Source organism: Dermatophagoides pteronyssinus, unplaced genomic scaffold (genome assembly GCF_027571235.1).
Source record: "Dermatophagoides pteronyssinus isolate colony J.1.1.1.1 unplaced genomic scaffold, Derpt_VIB-CSIC_2022.12 sq0056, whole genome shotgun sequence".
Lineage (NCBI taxonomy): Eukaryota > Metazoa > Arthropoda > Arachnida > Sarcoptiformes > Pyroglyphidae > Dermatophagoides > Dermatophagoides pteronyssinus.
In genome coordinates, this window is record NW_027461577.1 from 3,124 (window position 1) to 20,866 (window position 17,743).

Here is a 17,743-nt window from a genome sequence, read left to right on the forward strand (position 1 = left end):
TGAAAAAATAAAATCCAAGAAATTTTCCCGGAAACTACAGAATTATTCAAATAGTACGTATTATGTAAAATTTGGAATTTTTTTCTGAGTTCAGCCTGAATAATCCTATTAAAAACTTTCGAAAATTTTTCCTGGCAAATTTCTCAATATTTTGTTTTTTTTTCATTGTTGTTGAAATCTTCCTGGTTATTTTTGGAAAAAACTAGTTAAAATCCATTCATTCAACAACAAAAAAGAACAAAAAAACGAAAATCCAGGTTCATTCATAGTTCAATCAACGGGGTCATTCATAGATTGACAACAACCGCAACAACAACAAAAACGCTCTTTTTTCAAAAATCTTTTCAAGCTTTTTAAGTCAAACTAAGTCAAAAACAACCATCGATTGACCAAGAGAGAGAAGAGAAAGAGTTGTAATGCAAGGTTTTTTAAATCTTGAATTAAAACTGGATTTAAAAATGGATGTATGGTGGTGTTGATGGATTGAATTGAATCTTCTCTCAAACCAAAATTCAGATAAAATCTTTTCTAAATCAAGTTCAAGTTTTTCTTCATGGTGGTTGTATTGGACTTTGAATTGTCCATCTTTCTCTCTCACACACTCTAAGTCACCAAAATAAAGGTTCAACGACCTTTGTATTCGTGAATGAACGAACTGGTCGTTCACAAATACAAACACACACACACACCCGGGTGACTTGTAGACCCAATTACCAAAAAATGAAAAAAAAATCTAGCCATCATTATTATGCAAAGTTGTAATACTACCGGGATGATAATTATTTCAAATCCAGGTCAAATGGTGATTTTTTTTCTTCGTCTTGATCGTAAGAGAGAGAGAGAGAGAGAGAGAGAGAGAGAAGGACCAAACCAAAAAACAACAGTTAAGGGGAAAAAGTTTTACAGAAAAAACCCGGAAAAAAATCAATCGGGACCCGAATAATATCTTTTCATATTTTCTTCTATGAAAATGTTGATGATGACCAGAAAGTAAAAGTTCAATAATCTTTAGAACCGACGATCAAATCAAAATCAAACCAACCAGACAACCGGACACAGGGGGATGTGAATGGGTGGGTGGTTGTTTTGCTACGACGACAAAATAAACAAAAATGTAAAAATCGACCCTATTTCTACTCCAAACACCATATATTGGGTCGGTCTTGGTCGCGTCATTTGACCTACAAACACGATTCTTTTTTGGTTTGGATCAATCAAGGCTTATAAGCTTGATGATGATAATAATTTCGATGAACTTTGACCTCGTTTTTTCTACTCGTCTAACCAATCAACCATTCAGCAACAACAACAACAAACCTACCGTCTAAGTTATTGCCCCACCACCACCACCACCAACCACCACTATCATCATAATCATGCCATCAATGCCATTGCCACCAAAATCAAACCAAACCAAACCAAACCAACAATCATCATCATTATAATCATCATCATAGCCAGAACAAACTTGACCTGAAACTTGAATATATTTTTTGATATAAACCATTTTGGTTGATAAAGAAAAAAAAATCTTTTTTTTTCCACGAAAAAGAGAAAGAGAGAGAGGCAAATAGTCAGTATACGGTGGGGAAGTTCAATCACAGAAAAAAAACAACAACAACAAAATCCAGCCAACAAAAATCTGTTATAAAATAACAACGAATCATCAGATATTTCGGATACAAATCGAAAACAGACATACCTGGCGTAACTTGGTGCTAGAAACAATCATCAAATTTTTCATTTTTCAGTTGTTGAACTTAGATTATTTTTTTCCTGTTATTTCCAAAAAATCGCTACAAATTTTCGAAATTTGATCCAAATCATCTTTATTCCCGACAAACAAAAACTCCACTTTGATCATCATTCAAGAATCGCTTTGATAAAAGGCAAAATCAAAAACAAAACGAAAAAAATGTCTTTATTTGGTTCAAATAATTTATATCTAACATTATTTGTTGCTATGAATCAAGATTCAAAAATTGTCAACAATACATTAAATAGGTAAGTAACAGTACAGTAACCCTTTTCATATTCGGGAAAGTTTCCCAGAAAATTTCCAAATAACAAAAAAAATATTGATAACCACCATATCTTATCAATATTGCCATAAATTTTCGTTTTTTTTCTTTAATTTTTAAAATTATTTTTTCTCCTTCTCTCTATCCCCTCCATCTCCTCCGTAGTTTTCCATCGTCAAATTCAGCAACAACAACAACAAAGAATGGAACCAATTCATCAAATGAAAATAATAATCAGAATCAAAATTCAAATAAAATGATGATTCATAAACAAAAATCGAAAATAATCGATTGTTTATCTAGTTGTTGTTGTTGTAGTTGTCGTTGTCAAAATAGTTGTCATCAAAAAAATAGTCGAAAAAAATATTCAAAGCATTTTTGAAATTGAAATTCCGTAAATTCAACCATAATTTGACACAAAAAAAACCTGATTGCGCACGCTCAAATCGAATTCTTATCATCAAATTATTTTTCACATGCATATTTACGACGACAAAAACAACCTTGAAGATCAAAGAATTTTAAATTCATAAATCGAATCGATAACGGAAAAAATAGACAAAACAAAACACACACACTGAATGGCCATTAAATTTAATTAAATTTTTTTCAAAAAAAAATAAAAATTCCATCACCCAACAACAACATCTTATTCTCTGCTCTGCTCTACTCGGTTATCATGAAGGGAGAGGGGGAGAGGGGGAGAGAAACAAAACAAGACAAGGTCCAGGACTCTTGGAACATCTCTCTCTCTCTCTCTCTCTCTCTCTCTCTCTCTCTCTCTCTCTCTCTCTCTCTCTCTCTCTCTCTCTCTCTCTCTCTCATAACAACCATTGTTGTTTTTGAAAATTCTGCTGCTGCTGTTGTTTGTTTTTGTTATCGTTGTTTTTTTTCTTCCGAAAAAATTCATTGCCTTTTTTATCCACTTTTCATTTGCATTTTGTAAATAATTTTCGTTTGTTTCCTTGGTATAGACTGAAATTAATAAATTGATAATAAATTTTAAATTTTAATTTTTTTAAAATTTTTTCAAATAAATTTACAAAATTAATTCATTCTGTCAAAAGGTAATATCAAAAAAAAGTAATGCGCATGCCCATTGCAATATGTATCCAATTTTTTTGATTCGTCGTGGTCGTCGTCATTGGCTACAGTATCGATTTTGAAACACATTTTTTTTGAAGGAAGGAAACTTTCCAAAGAAAAAAGCCTGTTGTTTTTGTTTCTGGAATATTCCAAATGTGTCAATATTTGGCGCCACCACCATCATTTTGAATTTCATTCATAAATCATACACAATTTAGTTATTTAGTTTAATTTTTTTCTAAAACTTGAAAAAAACTCGAAAATTTGCAATGAATTTTGTTTGAAAATTAGAAAAATTGAAATTTTTTAAACAAAATAAACAAAAAAACCCTTTTGTAATTCTGTTGAGTTATTTCTTCCAAATAATTAATTAACAAAACAGAAAACATTCATAGAACCGGAAAATGTTTATATTTACACTCATCAACAACGCTAAACGTTCCATTTGTTTTTTTTTATTTGGAATTTTCAAAAATCCAAAATAAAATTCAAATCACGAAATAAATAAATATAAAAAAAAAATTCAGTCATCGTTAATTAAATTCAATAACAAAAACAAAAACAAAATTAGTGAAAAAAACGCATAGAAAGATAAAAATTGTCATTAAAAATTCTTAGCAAACAACAACAACGTATTCAGATTCAGATTGTTGTTTTATGTTTCTTTAATTTTTTTTTCGAAAAATTCTATTCCGGTCGGTGGATGGCCAGGTTGTTCTTTTCCCAGGTTGATTTTTTTGGCAAAAGAAAATCCACAAAGAAAAACTTTTAAAAATTTTAAAAAATCACGTAATCAAGACAAGGCTAATTTCTTTGCAAACTTTGAACAAAACATAAACAAAACAAAAACCTTGTACGTGAAAATTGATGAAAAATTCAACAAGCCTTAAAGGCAAAACAAAAAAAATGATAAAAAATTTTGATTGCATCCACATTATTCAATCAAATGTGAATTTTTTGATTTTTAAATCCGAAAAAAAATCTCTGAATTTCTTGATGAACATCCCATTTACACCTTGAAGCAGTTATCATTTTTTGAAAAGTCTTTTCGAAAAAAATTTCGGTCAAATCATATGATAATGAGAACAAGAATGAATGAACTGAATTTTTCTTTTTTTTCACAATGAAAATCAATCATTTGGAAAAGAGAATTAAGTTGGAAAAAAAAATTCTGTGAAACGTGTTTGTTGTTGTTGTTTGTTGTGAATAAAACTTATTCAATTCCATTAGCTTTATTGAAATGTGAATGTGAATGAATATAGTTGGATGTTTAGATGAAAAGAAGGGCAAATAACTATAGTGGGTAGAAAAAAAAATTCATCTCATAAATTGATGAAAAAGGTCGAAAATCTTTTTTTTTTTTGGTGCAAACATGTGTAGTGAATACAAACTTACATCACACACACAATGATCATCATATGTGAATCCATAAATTATTTTCTTGTTGAATGTTTTTCTTATTTATAACAATGATAATGTGGATGATGATAATACAATTTGACATTCAATGATTATCATTGTTTGTTTGTTGTAGAAAAAGAATTCGTGCCTAAAAAACATTCCTAATTCTTCATTTTTTTTTTATAGACGGATGAGTGGATGTTTTTTTCGAAAACAACCATTTTCAGTACATAATTTCTGTTAAGAATCCATAATCAAATTGAAAAAAACAATAACAGAAAAAGTTTGGATTTTATCAAAATTTGATTAGGAAAAAAATTAATTTTTTGGTATCGATTATCGATTGAATCAAACTTTTTTGGAAATGAAATAAGAGTCCAGATCACATGATTCAATTATCAATTATGTTTCCATTTGTTTTTCTTTCAACTTTTCTGTTCGAGTTTCATTGATCTATTGGGAGAAGAAAGAAAAATGAAAGAAAAGAAATTAGTTAATTATCTTACCTTGTTTGATTATCGTTGTTTTTTTTTGAATTTTGGTAAATATCGTGTCGCCATCTAATGGCAGTATTTTTCAAGAAAAAAAATCCAAGATTTTCTTTTTGATTTTAATAAACTTGATTTGAATTGAAATGATAACTGGACGAAAAATTCATTGGAATTCAACAATGAGGATCATGAATATTCAAAACGAAATGATAATGATGATAATCAGTTAATTGGAAGAAAAAAATTGATTGATGATTATTAATGATAAATTTCTTCTTCGTTTTTCTGATGCAGTTCTTTTCGGAATGATAAATTCAATTGATGATGATTTTATTGCTTTTTTGTTTGCCAATTGATTTGATTTTCGCAGAGATACATTGTATCTAATTCGATCATGTAATAATAATGTCTAGACATTAATTTTGTTGTTATTATTATTGTCAATTTGTCAATTAAAATATCCGGTGTCGATGAACTACTCTACTTGTTGGTAGAGTTTTTCAATACACAAAAAATACATTGTATCAATATTATCATTTTTGTTGCTGGTTGTTGTTGGTTGATGATTATTGTTGAATGTTTCATATATAAATCGAAAAACATTTGGTCATCAAAATATCATTTATCGTTTGTTGATTGATTTGATTTTTGACTGAACAAACCACAAGCAGCTAAATTTCATATGATGAATAGTAATCGTAGCAACAGTTCGTTCAATGATAATCGGTCAACGAATAATCGTTCACAACAGCAACCAAATGGACAACAGCAACGAAATGGTCAACCACAACAGCAACAACGTTTATCAAATCAACGATCAAACGATTCGATGACTAATCATGGTGGATCAACTAGAAATCAACATCAACGTAATGATAGAACCAATAATGATGAAATTTTTTTCCGTATGACCGAAGGTACATGGCCAAGACGTAAATGATTTGATGATTCGAACAATCAAAAAACGTTCGAATCGATTGTTCGATATCGAACAATCGATATCCGATATCCGAAGGAAATTCAAATTTTTTTTATTCCAAATCAAATTTTTTTTAAAAGCCAAAAACAAAAACAAACGATTAAAAGAATTTTTTCATTATCTCAATACATATTATATGGTTGTTGTGATTTGAATGATGTTGGTGATCCAAATGCCATTTTACTATTATTTTGATTATTATTTAATTTATTTAATGATTTTGTTGAATTCATCGATATTAATGGTGACATTATTGATGGTGAATCTGGATTCATTGTTTTATTACGACGATTTGATGTTGGTCGCATACGTAAGGGTGATCCATAATCAGAGTTTGGTTGACCAACATTATCAATATTTTCAGTAATAGCTGTTGGTGATGGTAGATAATAATTATTATTATCAAATTGTGCCATTGAATTCGATGTAAATGATGATGTTTTTGAAAATGGTCTTGTACGTTGATGTTGATGATATGTTGATAATCTTGGTGAATCATCATTATCATTATCATTTTGATTTGAATTTGGTTGATCCAATGTAGTCATATTGATTGTTGATGATGATGGTTGAAATGCAGGACGTGATGATCCACCACCCGTGCAAATACGAAACATTTCCAACCAGATTAATTTCCCAATTGATTCACGTTCATCACGTGCAATTTTTAATGATTTCCATACAAATTCAATAAAACCACACGATAAACCAATAGCAACACCAACAGTTAGTACAAGAAAAACACCACCAAGATTTTCAATTTCTAATTCAGCAGCCGATGTAAATATAACATCATCAGTACAAAGACCACCACCTTTTTCAACCCACCAACGTTTTTTCAGTTGATACAATGTACCACGATCCTGTAATACTGTGATTGCATTCGAAATTGGTGTACGATATGGTGAATCAGGTGGTGTTGCAATTCCATAACCTTTATTATCCAACCAATTACCAACCTGTATTAAATCACAACGTCGTTGAATAAGATATTCGATTGTTGATGATTCAGCTAAATATGCATAACCACCTTTACGTACACGTTCAATAGCATCGGTAACTTTATTAATATAAACTTCAGGATTAGCTTCCATCGTGTTAAACATTCGTTGATAAATAGTATTATTTGATTGTGCAAAAAATTCCCATGTTGAACCACCTTTACGACAACCATAAAGAATTGATGTTTGTTTAGCTAGATCTTCAACCGATGATATTGCAGGTGCCATTCTTGACAATGTTAATGATGCAGCTAAATTAGCTGTATAAGATGATATAATGATTAATGTAAAAAACCACCAAATTGTTGCTAAACAACGTGTTGATAATGCTTTTGGTCCTAAATCTGAACCTTGTTGCATAAGTGAACCCTATTTTCGTTGTTTTTGGAAATAAAGAAAAAACCGGGTTAAACAGGGAATTATTCAAATTCATTTTGCTTTTGCAATAATACACTTACAATTGTAAACCAAAGACTATTACCAATTGAAAATTGATTACATAATTCAATCGGGTCAGGATCACAACCATGTGGTGCTTCCCATTCATATGGTGATATTCTTGACATTATCCACAACATTAATGATATACCTAAAAATGCACTTGCTAAATATAACCAAACTTCAACGGAAAATGGTTTTAAAAATGAAAACATTTCCGGTTCAGGTGCACTTGGTTTTTTAAACAATATTGCAATACCCAGATTCATAAATGGCATTGTAAAATCAACTGCTGTTTCACGAAGATAGGTGGCAGTTAAATCGGCTATAGCTAAATCTGCTTGATGACGAATCAATTCACCAAACATACCATTCCATTCACCAGTTTCTTTATCCGGACGACCATATTGTCCATCTTGTGATATTTGTATAACATATTTAAAATCACTTTGAAAATCTTGTCGAAATACTTGTGCAATTTCTTGTAAAAGATCAACACAAAAACCATAAAATTTATCATTACCAGAATAATTTTCATGATCTTCACGTAATGATACATATGGTATTGATGATGGTGGTACGGTTATTAATAATTCTTTAAATTTCATTGCTTCTAATATTTCACGATATGAATCATAAAATGTATAATTCGATAGTGAAACAATTCCACCTGAACGTGTCCATTTAGCAACCGTTTTCAAACCATCAGGTTTTAATTGTAAAACATCCAATGTAAAATTAACCCTTAAACCTTGATCATTAAACATTATTGATCCGGTTACACCACGACTACGTAAATTTTTCATATAATCAATAATATGTATACCTAATGGCCATGGTTGTTGATAATATCGATCTTGATTATTATTATCATCATTAACACTTGAACTAGAAGGAGAATTATTTGTTAATAAATCACATTCAACAAATGGTTCAACAATCAATTCTGGTTGTGATCGATCTAAATCATCTAATGCACGTGCAAATAATGTCATTGCATCATAGATTAATGCTTCATCTGTGCTTAGTTTTTTCGTCGTACGTAATCCATTATTACCGGTAGCCAATGATAATGATGGATAAAAATCACCTCCACCACCACGTGCAAACAGTTCATCAGTTGTACCTAAATTTATTTCCTGTCCTTGTGCACTGACCACCGATAATGCTGTTATATTTGGTAATGGTTCAAGATTTTGAAATTCATTTAAATCATACATATGCAAATCCATTGTAATAACGAAATAATTATCATATTCACTCATTCTTTTCATTTTTCTTGCTTCACGTAATATATCTAGTACACGATCAAAACGTAAACTTAATATAAAATTATGTTCCGATGATTTTATTTCTTTCCATAATTTCATATAAACATATTGTTGCATTTGTTGTTCTAAATCATCTAAATTTATTGACCATTTTTGTTGTTGTTGTTGTTGTTGCCGTTGTCGTTGTTGATAATGTAATAATTGATCTTGTTTCATTGGATTATATGGACGATAACGATTACGATGATAATATGATGCACCACGATTTATATTATCGTTGATTGTTGTTTGATTATCTTGTCGACTACGACGACGACGTTTTTGTTGTTGTTGTTGTTGTAACATTTTTGTTTGTAATCTTGCCATTGCATCAAATTCAACAAAATTCAATACAGATATTTTCATTTTTGGCCGTCCTGGTTTGGATTGATTAGCTAATGTCAGAAGATCTTTACAACGTATTAATGCATCATCACTATCATAAATTAATGTAAATGATTTCCATGAACGTGTTTCAACAAAATCTTTTAACGCTTCAGATAATTCGGTTGCATCTGGATAAATATTCAATGTTAAATGATGAATATTTGTTATTGTTTTTTGTTGTTGATAATTTGATGTTGGTTGTCGTTGTCGATAGGTTTGTTGTTTTTTTGCTGAAGATGATGAAAAACGAAAACCAGTTTCAGCATTACCCGATACGAATGGATCCATATAGAAACCACCATTTGGACCACGTATCAACATTGATGCTGGATCATCAAAAATCAATGATGATGATGATGAATCTGGTTTTTGATTATTTGGTTGTTGTTGAAAATTTATATTATCAATATAAGCAGAACGATAATCCCATTGTATCGATAGATGTGGTATATGTAACATATCCGCAGTTGAACGTGCAAAACGATTTGCCGAATCGGAACGTGATGTTAATATTAGCCATACTTTTTCTTTTAACATTTGACATGTCAATTTTGCAGCACGTAAACTATCTCTTGATTGAATAAATTGTGATTTTATCGTCAAGTTTGTACGTGGTAGAATTTTTTTATCATTATTAATACGATCAATAATATCGTGTAAAGCTTTCAGTAGATGATGATCATCTTTTTTAAATATAGCACCAATATTAATTTGTGGTGGTAATGCTGATGTTGATTCGATTTTATCGATTTTTATGAAAATATTTACCGATAATAACAGCAACGAAATCAAACGTAAATCCATTTTTTTTTGTTCAACAAAACACTTTAACCATCATGATGTCCTGAATCGCAAAAAGAATCAAAACAAACAACCAAAAACAAACGAAGCCAAGAATATTTTTTTTAACCTCCGAAATGATGATGGCATTCTATTTTTACCCAAACATGTTTTACGAACGAATGATTTTTGTTTTCACTCTCGATTCCTTTCATGGTTTTTTTCGTGGATTCTATTTTTAGAATCCGAAATTTCGAAACAAAACAAAAAAAGTAAGTCAATTCTACCAATGATTCATACAATGTTTTTAATGATTCTTTTCTTTTATTTATTTAAATGTTAATAAAATAAGAATAGAAATTTTGTACAAATCCTGAGTTTCCTAACACATTTTTCCATTCGAATCTGATGATGGCGGTGATGGCGATGATAATAATGATGTTAATTCAATTGTTGTACATGTCGATGGATGATGTTTTGTAATTTGGTTGGCAGTTCCATTTGTAATAATGATATCACCATTTGTATCATTATCATCAATATTTGTTACTTCTTGATATGATCCGGATAATGATGAATTTATTGATGAACATTTTGATTTTACTGGAATGGATTTATTTTCCTTGGTGATTGTTTTCGATAATTTTTTCCAAACAAATTTCACGGTTCGATTTAATGGTTTGGTGAATGAATATCTGATTATCGATGCTAATAATAAACTTATTAGAAGATTAAGTAAAAATTCTTCAAACATTTTCCAATGATTGAATACAATTGATTGACGACGTTTTGAATCACGTACCATAATCACTAGATAATGTATTAGATATGATTGAATCGATAATGATTTTAACCATTGAAATATATTGGATTTTGATGGAAAAAATTTTCCAATTACATTTGAATTGCCGAGAAAAATGATCAAAATAATTAACCATATTGACCAAATAAAACGATAAAAACCAAGTATAATACTTGCTGCAAATGGTTTCCAATGTAATGATTGATTGAAAATTATGACAAATGAAATCGATATGCTCATAATCAATATGATTGCCATTGAAATTTTAATTCTTCGCGAAAGATTTGGCCATTTATTATCATTCGAATCATCATCACCAGTATTCATTGTTAACCAATAACCAAATAGTATTCCAAATAGATATGGACAAAGATAAAATAATGGTGAAATATTTAATGAGAAAAGATTTTCCTGAAAATCCAATTCCGAATGCATTGTACCAAGAATCATTTGTTGAATATTTTCATTATATTGATAATAAAATGATGATATTATTGTACATGTTGTAATCATTGTAATCGAAACAATACTGATTATAATTTTGGATGATAATTTTATTCGTTGAATCAAATATATAAACGGTATGATAAGTAAAAATAGTTGAAATTCAACAGCAAAAATCCATAAATGCGATAAACATTTATTTTGTGGATTTAAATTCATTATAAATAATAATATTTGCCACCATTCATTACGACATTCATTCAGTTGATCCGTTGATAAAAATGATTGTGGTCCATTTGAAATCGAAGGAATTATTGTAAACATTATGATTAATAACGTAGCTAAATTTAACCATCTTTTTATAAAATGATAAAAAAATTGTTGAAAATTTATTCGAGAATTTTTATTAGATGAACGAAACAATCGATATGATAAACGCAATGATTCCAGAAACAGCATCGATTCCATTAATGGCCAACCAATTAACATTAATTGTATTGGTGATAATTTATTGAAAATTTCAAATAATTTTAATGATAAACGTATTGATGATTTCCATGTAAATATATAAGTATGCCAATAAATGATTAGAATAATATTAATCAAACGAATTGTATCGATAATTGATTCAATTCGATCATTTTGTTGATTGTTTGTAATATTTTGTCGAAAATATCGTCGATCAATGATAATCAAAATGATGATTACAATGGCAAAACTGGTAATGAATATTGATTGTCGAATGGAATCACCATCATTATCATCACCTGAATGATGACAATTTTTAACTTTGGCCAATAATTTTCGATCATCAATTAAATATTGAATATCTTTTGATGTACATTGTGATGGAATACAAAGACTAATGTACCAACGTGCTGCTGGTAATAATCGTTGATTTTTTTCCAAATTCATCCAAATTGTTTCATTTGATTGATTTAATGAAGAATCATTCGCTTCTACTAATTTAGATTGGTGCTTGTTCATCATTGATGATGATCGTGATAATCTTGTTTCAATCATACAATATTGTCCACGAATTTTACCCGTATCAATTGCTAAACATTGATCATATGAACCAAAATTTGATAATGGTCCGGATAACAATCCAGAATTCGGTATAAAACCATTTGAATCAAACATTTGAAATGCCCATAATTGTTGTTCATTTAATGAATTTAACCATTCAATTAATGACCATTCACATTGTTCAGATAGATCATATTGTAGTTTAATTAAAATCCTTAATAAACCATTTAATGGTTTGGTAATTTGTTTGAAAATTTCTTGATAACCATCATATTTATGATGATCATCATGTTGTTGTTGTTGTTGTCGTCGGTTAATAGTTGAAAATTCACGAAATATTTTCGAACGTAATAATTCCATTTCATATGATATTGATAAAACATGGCTGGATATTGATTCTTCTTCGTCGTCATCCTCGTCTTCTTCATCATCATCGATGTCTTCATGATTTTTACCATCAACACTTGATGGTGATTTATCCATGATAATATTGGATCGATGTTGTTTATCATCATCATGATGATGATCAATGGAATTTGTTTGTTTCACTGAAAAAGAATTTTCTTGACCATTGACAACAAGCACTAACCAAATGAAAACTATTAGGATTTTCATCGTTAATTTTTCGTTGAAGAAACGCTGTTTTACATGAAACTTTCAAATATGGCACACAAAGGTAACTAAAATTCAATTTTTTAAAAAAAACTTGACCAGCAATCAAATCAGATTACCGGATTTGATGATGATGATGAAATAAAGATGGGAAAAAACCAAATGTTGTAATCAAAAATTGAAGCAAGATTTTTTTTTAACCAGCCAACCAACAGGTTGTATGAATGATTAAATTGAATTGGAAAGAAAAAATATATTTGTATTTTTCTTGATCGAGGAAAAAATAAAGTTTAGATGATGATGATGATAAGTAAATAAAAATGATCATCATTATGAACATCAGGATTTTTTTTCTTTTTTCATCATCTGCGATCATAATCAAAGTTTTGCCATAGTTATGCCAAAGTCGTGTATTCGTCTTCGTTTTCGCGGTTGTAAACGATCGATTTTGTTCATATTTTTTTTTTTTTTTTGCTAGAAGTTTCTCTTTCTCTCTCTTATCGCGAATTTCTTCTCAAATTCGACACTTTTCAATTAATTTGCAACTTTTTTTTTCGAAAACAACAAAAAAAAATTGAAAAATTTCACAAAAAAGGTTGAATTTTATCTTGAATTTTATCTCGAATTCTTCAAACGAACGAATTTTCAACGAACAAAAAACAAAATCAAAATCAACCTGTCAATACCAATCATCATCATTCAAATTGCCCAAAATTTGATTTTTGATTTTTGATTTTCCATATTTATTTGTTTTTTGTTGTTGTTGTTGTTTATGTACTTACTTACCTTATACTTATAATTATCATAATTATCATCATCATGAATTACGTCAAAACATTTCAATTCAAAATTTGAAATTTTTGATTTTTTGATTTTTCATTGAAAAACAAAACAATTTTTCTGTTTTTTTTTCAATTAAATCAATTCTTCGATCAATTTTTCAATCAAAATGAAATGTTTACCTCGTCATTCATTCATTCATTCATTCAATTACCATCCTTGATGTTTGTGCTGTGATTGAAAATCTGATGCTTAAATGATTATGATGATGATGATTTGAAATATGGAAATTTTGATGATTAATTAATGTATATCGTTAATTAATTCATAATATGAAAACCGTTATCAATCCGACAATCTTTTTTTCCTAATCTTTTGATCTTTGCAATGAAAAAAAAAAATTCATTCGAATTTTTATTACCTTTGAAATTTTTCCATAAGAAATTCATTGAAAATGATGCTAGAAATGCAATCAAAAAGAATCAAAAGGTAACCAAAAAAATATATAAACCAAGGGGCCCAGCCGGGATTTGAACCCGGGACCTCGCGCATATTTGATGGATCCAAATCTTCAATGGTCAGTTTTCCGGTCATTCATCAATCATTCGATTGAGAATCAAGAGAAACCAAGACTTTTGAAGAGAATCACATTGTTGCCCAAAGCGCAAATCATACCCCTAGACCACTGGGCCCTACACGATATTGATGACGCCTTCATCAGAATATTTATTCAGCCAATTATCGATCGAAACGAAAAAGAGAAAAAATCAATCGAAGAGAGAGAGAGAAAGCATCAATCGAAGAGAGAAAAGTTCAATCAAAATATCATCATTTTGCTGTCGTCAGCGTATTTGCTGCAACCAACCCAAACAAAAAAGAGAAAAATTGATTTTGGAAAAAAATGATAAAAATTTTATTTCTTTTTTTGGTTTATTTTTGTGTTGAAATAAATTTTCGTATAGCATCTATTAAACGAATAGGTATCATTGATGTTGGTAAATGTTGTTGTTGTTGTGTTAATGATTGTGGTGGTACTATACAAGCCGGTTTTTGTCTTAAACAACGTAAACGTAAATTACTTGGACCTGAACTATTATGATTATTACATAATGATGGACAACGTGGATAACATTTAAATAATTGTTCAGTTTCACGATGATAATTTAAATATTGATGTTGATGTTGTTGATGATGTTGATTATCATAATCATCATTGATATCATAATTATCGATAATTGAAAAAAATCTCATTAATCTTTGATGTGATAATGGTGGTTGTAATAACGGTAGTGGTGGTGGTGGAGGTGATGCTTGGGTTTTTGGTTGTATTGGTTTTGGTAAATGACGATTAAATAATTTTACCGTTGAAGATGATCGTTTTCTTGATTCATTTGGTTGTTGTTGTTGAGATGATTGTTGTTGTTGTTGCGTTTGTTGTTGCGGTTGTCGTTTATAAATATGAACATAATCATCAGGTGCAATATAAACTGTTGGTAAATTATCAACAGCATCGACTTGATCGTTATTAATTATCGGTGATGGCGTTGGTGGTGGTTGCGATTGTTGTTGTTGTTGTTGTTGTGATTGCGTTTGCGGTTGACGTTTATAAATATGAATATAATCATCAGGTGCAATATAAACTGTAGGTAAATTATCTACAGCATCGACTGGATCATTATTTAATATTGGTGGTGGCGTTGGTGGTGGTGGTGGCAATAATGGTGGGGGTGGAGGTTGTTGTTGTTGTCCAGTTTGTTTATGATAAATATGTTGATAATCATCAGGTGCAATATAAACAGTAGGTAAATCTTGTAATAAATCTTGTTTGTGATCAATTTGATGTTGTTGTTGTTGTTGTTGATGTCTTAAATGACTTATTGATTTAGTTCGACGATTATTTTGTTCAATCAAACGTGATGATGTATGTTGTCGTCTTAATGATTGTCTTGGTTGTCTTAAATGTTGTTGTTGTTGTTTTGTTTTTGGTGTTATTATTGGCGGTTGTTGTTGTTGTTGATGATGATGATGATTACTTGTATGTGCTGATTTTTGACAATTACGATGGCTATGACAACGATGATTATTACAATTACCTCCTACACCTAAAGGCATTTGGGTGTTATTGAAATATCTGATTTTCTATATTCAGAAAAAAATCAAAATCAAAATCAATTGATTACACACACAAATCTCAATCAAATTGTATATGGTTGATTTACCGAATTTATAAATAAATCTTATCCAATTGTTTCGATTTTCGAACCAAAAATTAATTACATAATGTAATTAAGTAAAGAATTTCCGAAAAAAAAATCCATTCAGATACGGGATTCATTTGAACTTTGATTCAATAAGTGTGTGTGTCATTGAATCCATTGAACAAACAAACAAACAAAGAGAGATTTGTTGTCTTGCCAAATACAAAACCTTATCAATTGATTGATTGATTGATCGATCGATTGATTGATTAATTTGATTAAAACATTGAATGACACTTGTTGTTGTTGTTGTTTTTCTCTATATTCAAAAAAATATTTATTGCTTTGTTGATGAAGATAATGATGATGAGCAGTAATGGCAAAAAAAAACCAGATTTACGACCACCAGTACACAATGTTAAAATCAAAAAAAAAAAAAAAATGATAAACAAATTTAATGAGGATGTTTTTCATCCAAAAAAATTGAATCCAGTTGTTTGTTGATTTTCGATTTCTTTTGATTGAGTTAATTTGAGTTGTTTTCCCTGTGAGAAATAAAGAAAAACAAAACATTAAAAAAATGAAATTAATTATTCAGGATAATTATGATTTGGTTTCAGAATGGGCAGCCAAATATATTCGTAAACGTATTCGACTATTTCAACCGGGTCCAAATCGTTTGTTTACACTTGGCCTGCCTACCGGTTCAACACCATTAGGAACATATCGTAAATTGATTGAATTTTACAAGTAAGTTTTTTACGTAAATCTTTTTTGACAATTTTCTTAACTAATTGAAAAAAAAGACAAGGAACAATATCATTTAAATATGTTGTTACATTTAATATGGATGAATATGTTCATTTACCACGTGATCATCCTGAATCATATCATTCATTTATGTATGAAAATTTTTTCAAACATATCGATATACAACCGGAAAATGCACATATTTTAGATGGAAATGCTAAAGATTTAGATGAAGAATGTGAAAAATTTGAAGAAAAAATAAAAAAACATGGTGGTATTGAATTATTTATCGGTGGTATTGGACCGGATGGTCATATTGCATTTAATGAACCTGGTTCAAGTTTAGCATCACGTACACGTGTAAAAACATTAGCATTGGATACAATTGTTGCTAATGCACGTTTTTTTCAAAATGATTTATCCAAAGTACCTGGACAAGCATTAACAGTTGGTGTTGGTACTGTAATGGATTCACGTGAAGTAATTATATTGATTACAGGTGTACATAAAGCATTAGCATTATCAAAAGCAATCGAAGAAGGTGTTAATCATATGTGGACAGTATCAGCATTTCAATTACATCCAAAAACATTGTTTATTTGTGATGAAGATGCAACACAAGAATTACGTATTAAAACTGTTAAATATTTTAAAGGATTAATGCGTGTACACAATAAATTGATTGAAGATGATGATATTATCGATGATGATAATCAAAAAGGACCACGAAAATCATCAACATCAATACAAACACCAGTGGAAAAATAAGAATTTATACAAAATTGCAAAAACAAAAGGAAAACAACAAAAAATCCATCCATTTCATTCGAATTCCAAAAATAACTATCGATAGTGTAATCGATACATCGAGTGTTCATCACATCTATCGATAGTTGTATGTTTATTCCGGTAGAATTTCTGTATCCGACGAAAGAATTCTAAATTTTTTTTTCTTCAAAATTTTCTCTAAATTTCCTAATCCAATTCCAATAAATTTTCAATTCAAAAAAAAAATTAAATCCCAGCATCATTTAGATTCAAAACTTTGTGTGCATCCTCAATCAATTTATTATTCAACGAAAATAAATAAAGGCGTGGTCTGGGATTTATTTCAACGGAAAATCATCTCGCCAATCAATATCCATCCATGGATGGATATTCATCATTGAATCATTGGACTCGACCAACAAAAAAAAATCCACTACTTTTTACATAGTAGTAGCAAAAAAAATAA

The 17,743-nt window shown here is 29.6% G+C and overlaps 5 protein-coding genes and 1 non-coding gene across 6 annotated transcripts; 2 read left to right on the plus strand and 4 right to left on the minus strand.

Annotated features, from left to right (window-relative positions):
- The first annotated feature begins 206 nt into the window (after positions 1 to 206).
- Positions 207 to 2,720, plus strand: LOC142646113 (uncharacterized). The gene is made up of 2 exons (XM_075824223.1): positions 207 to 2,004; positions 2,187 to 2,720. The coding sequence occupies exons 1-2, from the start codon at positions 1,916 to 1,918 to the stop codon at positions 2,401 to 2,403; spliced, it is 306 nt and encodes a 101-aa protein (XP_075680338.1). The 5' UTR covers positions 207 to 1,915; the 3' UTR covers positions 2,404 to 2,720.
- A 3,292-nt stretch (positions 2,721 to 6,012) lies between these two features.
- On the minus strand, positions 6,013 to 10,020 carry LOC113795300 (glutamate receptor ionotropic, kainate 2-like). Its single transcript, XM_027345498.2, has 2 exons — positions 7,438 to 10,020; positions 6,013 to 7,348 (listed from the first exon to the last, which is right to left on the minus strand). Exons 1-2 carry the CDS (start codon positions 9,916 to 9,918, stop codon positions 6,101 to 6,103), a joined length of 3,729 nt encoding a protein of 1,242 aa, XP_027201299.2. The 5' UTR covers positions 9,919 to 10,020; the 3' UTR covers positions 6,013 to 6,100.
- Positions 10,021 to 10,187: 167 nt separating this feature from the next.
- LOC113795248 (uncharacterized) lies at positions 10,188 to 13,312 on the minus strand. Its single transcript, XM_027345443.2, has one exon. It carries the CDS (start codon positions 12,782 to 12,784, stop codon positions 10,277 to 10,279), a length of 2,508 nt encoding a protein of 835 aa, XP_027201244.2. The 5' UTR covers positions 12,785 to 13,312; the 3' UTR covers positions 10,188 to 10,276.
- A 764-nt stretch (positions 13,313 to 14,076) lies between these two features.
- On the minus strand, positions 14,077 to 14,253 carry TRNAP-UGG (transfer RNA proline (anticodon UGG)). Its single transcript has 2 exons — positions 14,218 to 14,253; positions 14,077 to 14,112 (listed from the first exon to the last, which is right to left on the minus strand). It is a non-coding gene; the product is annotated as a tRNA-Pro (tRNA).
- A 197-nt stretch (positions 14,254 to 14,450) lies between these two features.
- LOC113795406 (uncharacterized) lies at positions 14,451 to 16,096 on the minus strand. The gene is made up of 2 exons (XM_027345590.2): positions 15,781 to 16,096; positions 14,451 to 15,700 (listed from the first exon to the last, which is right to left on the minus strand). The coding sequence occupies exon 2, from the start codon at positions 15,671 to 15,673 to the stop codon at positions 14,492 to 14,494; it is 1,182 nt and encodes a 393-aa protein (XP_027201391.2). The 5' UTR covers positions 15,674 to 15,700; positions 15,781 to 16,096; the 3' UTR covers positions 14,451 to 14,491.
- A 117-nt stretch (positions 16,097 to 16,213) lies between these two features.
- On the plus strand, positions 16,214 to 17,552 carry Oscillin (glucosamine-6-phosphate isomerase Oscillin). The gene is made up of 2 exons (XM_027345601.2): positions 16,214 to 16,509; positions 16,566 to 17,552. The coding sequence occupies exons 1-2, from the start codon at positions 16,340 to 16,342 to the stop codon at positions 17,275 to 17,277; spliced, it is 882 nt and encodes a 293-aa protein (XP_027201402.1). The 5' UTR covers positions 16,214 to 16,339; the 3' UTR covers positions 17,278 to 17,552.
- Positions 17,553 to 17,743: the final 191 nt, after the last annotated feature.

Excerpts from the sequence above, each read along its gene's own strand:
- LOC142646113 (XM_075824223.1), top strand. The coding sequence starts at position 1,916 with ATGTCTTTATTTGGTTCAAATAATTTATATCTAACATTATTTGTTGCT. Across the intron at positions 2,005-2,186 it reads GTCAACAATACATTAAATAG|TTTTCCATCGTCAAATTCAG; the intron begins GTAAGTAACAGT and ends TCTCCTCCGTAG.
- LOC113795300 (XM_027345498.2), bottom strand. The coding sequence starts at position 9,918 with ATGGATTTACGTTTGATTTCGTTGCTGTTATTATCGGTAAATATTTTC. Across the intron at positions 7,349-7,437 it reads ATAGTCTTTGGTTTACAATT|GGTTCACTTATGCAACAAGG; the intron begins GTAAGTGTATTA and ends CAACGAAAATAG.
- LOC113795248 (XM_027345443.2), bottom strand. The coding sequence starts at position 12,784 with ATGAAAATCCTAATAGTTTTCATTTGGTTAGTGCTTGTTGTCAATGGT.
- LOC113795406 (XM_027345590.2), bottom strand. The coding sequence starts at position 15,673 with ATGCCTTTAGGTGTAGGAGGTAATTGTAATAATCATCGTTGTCATAGC.
- Oscillin (XM_027345601.2), top strand. The coding sequence starts at position 16,340 with ATGAAATTAATTATTCAGGATAATTATGATTTGGTTTCAGAATGGGCA. Across the intron at positions 16,510-16,565 it reads AAATTGATTGAATTTTACAA|ACAAGGAACAATATCATTTA; the intron begins GTAAGTTTTTTA and ends TTGAAAAAAAAG.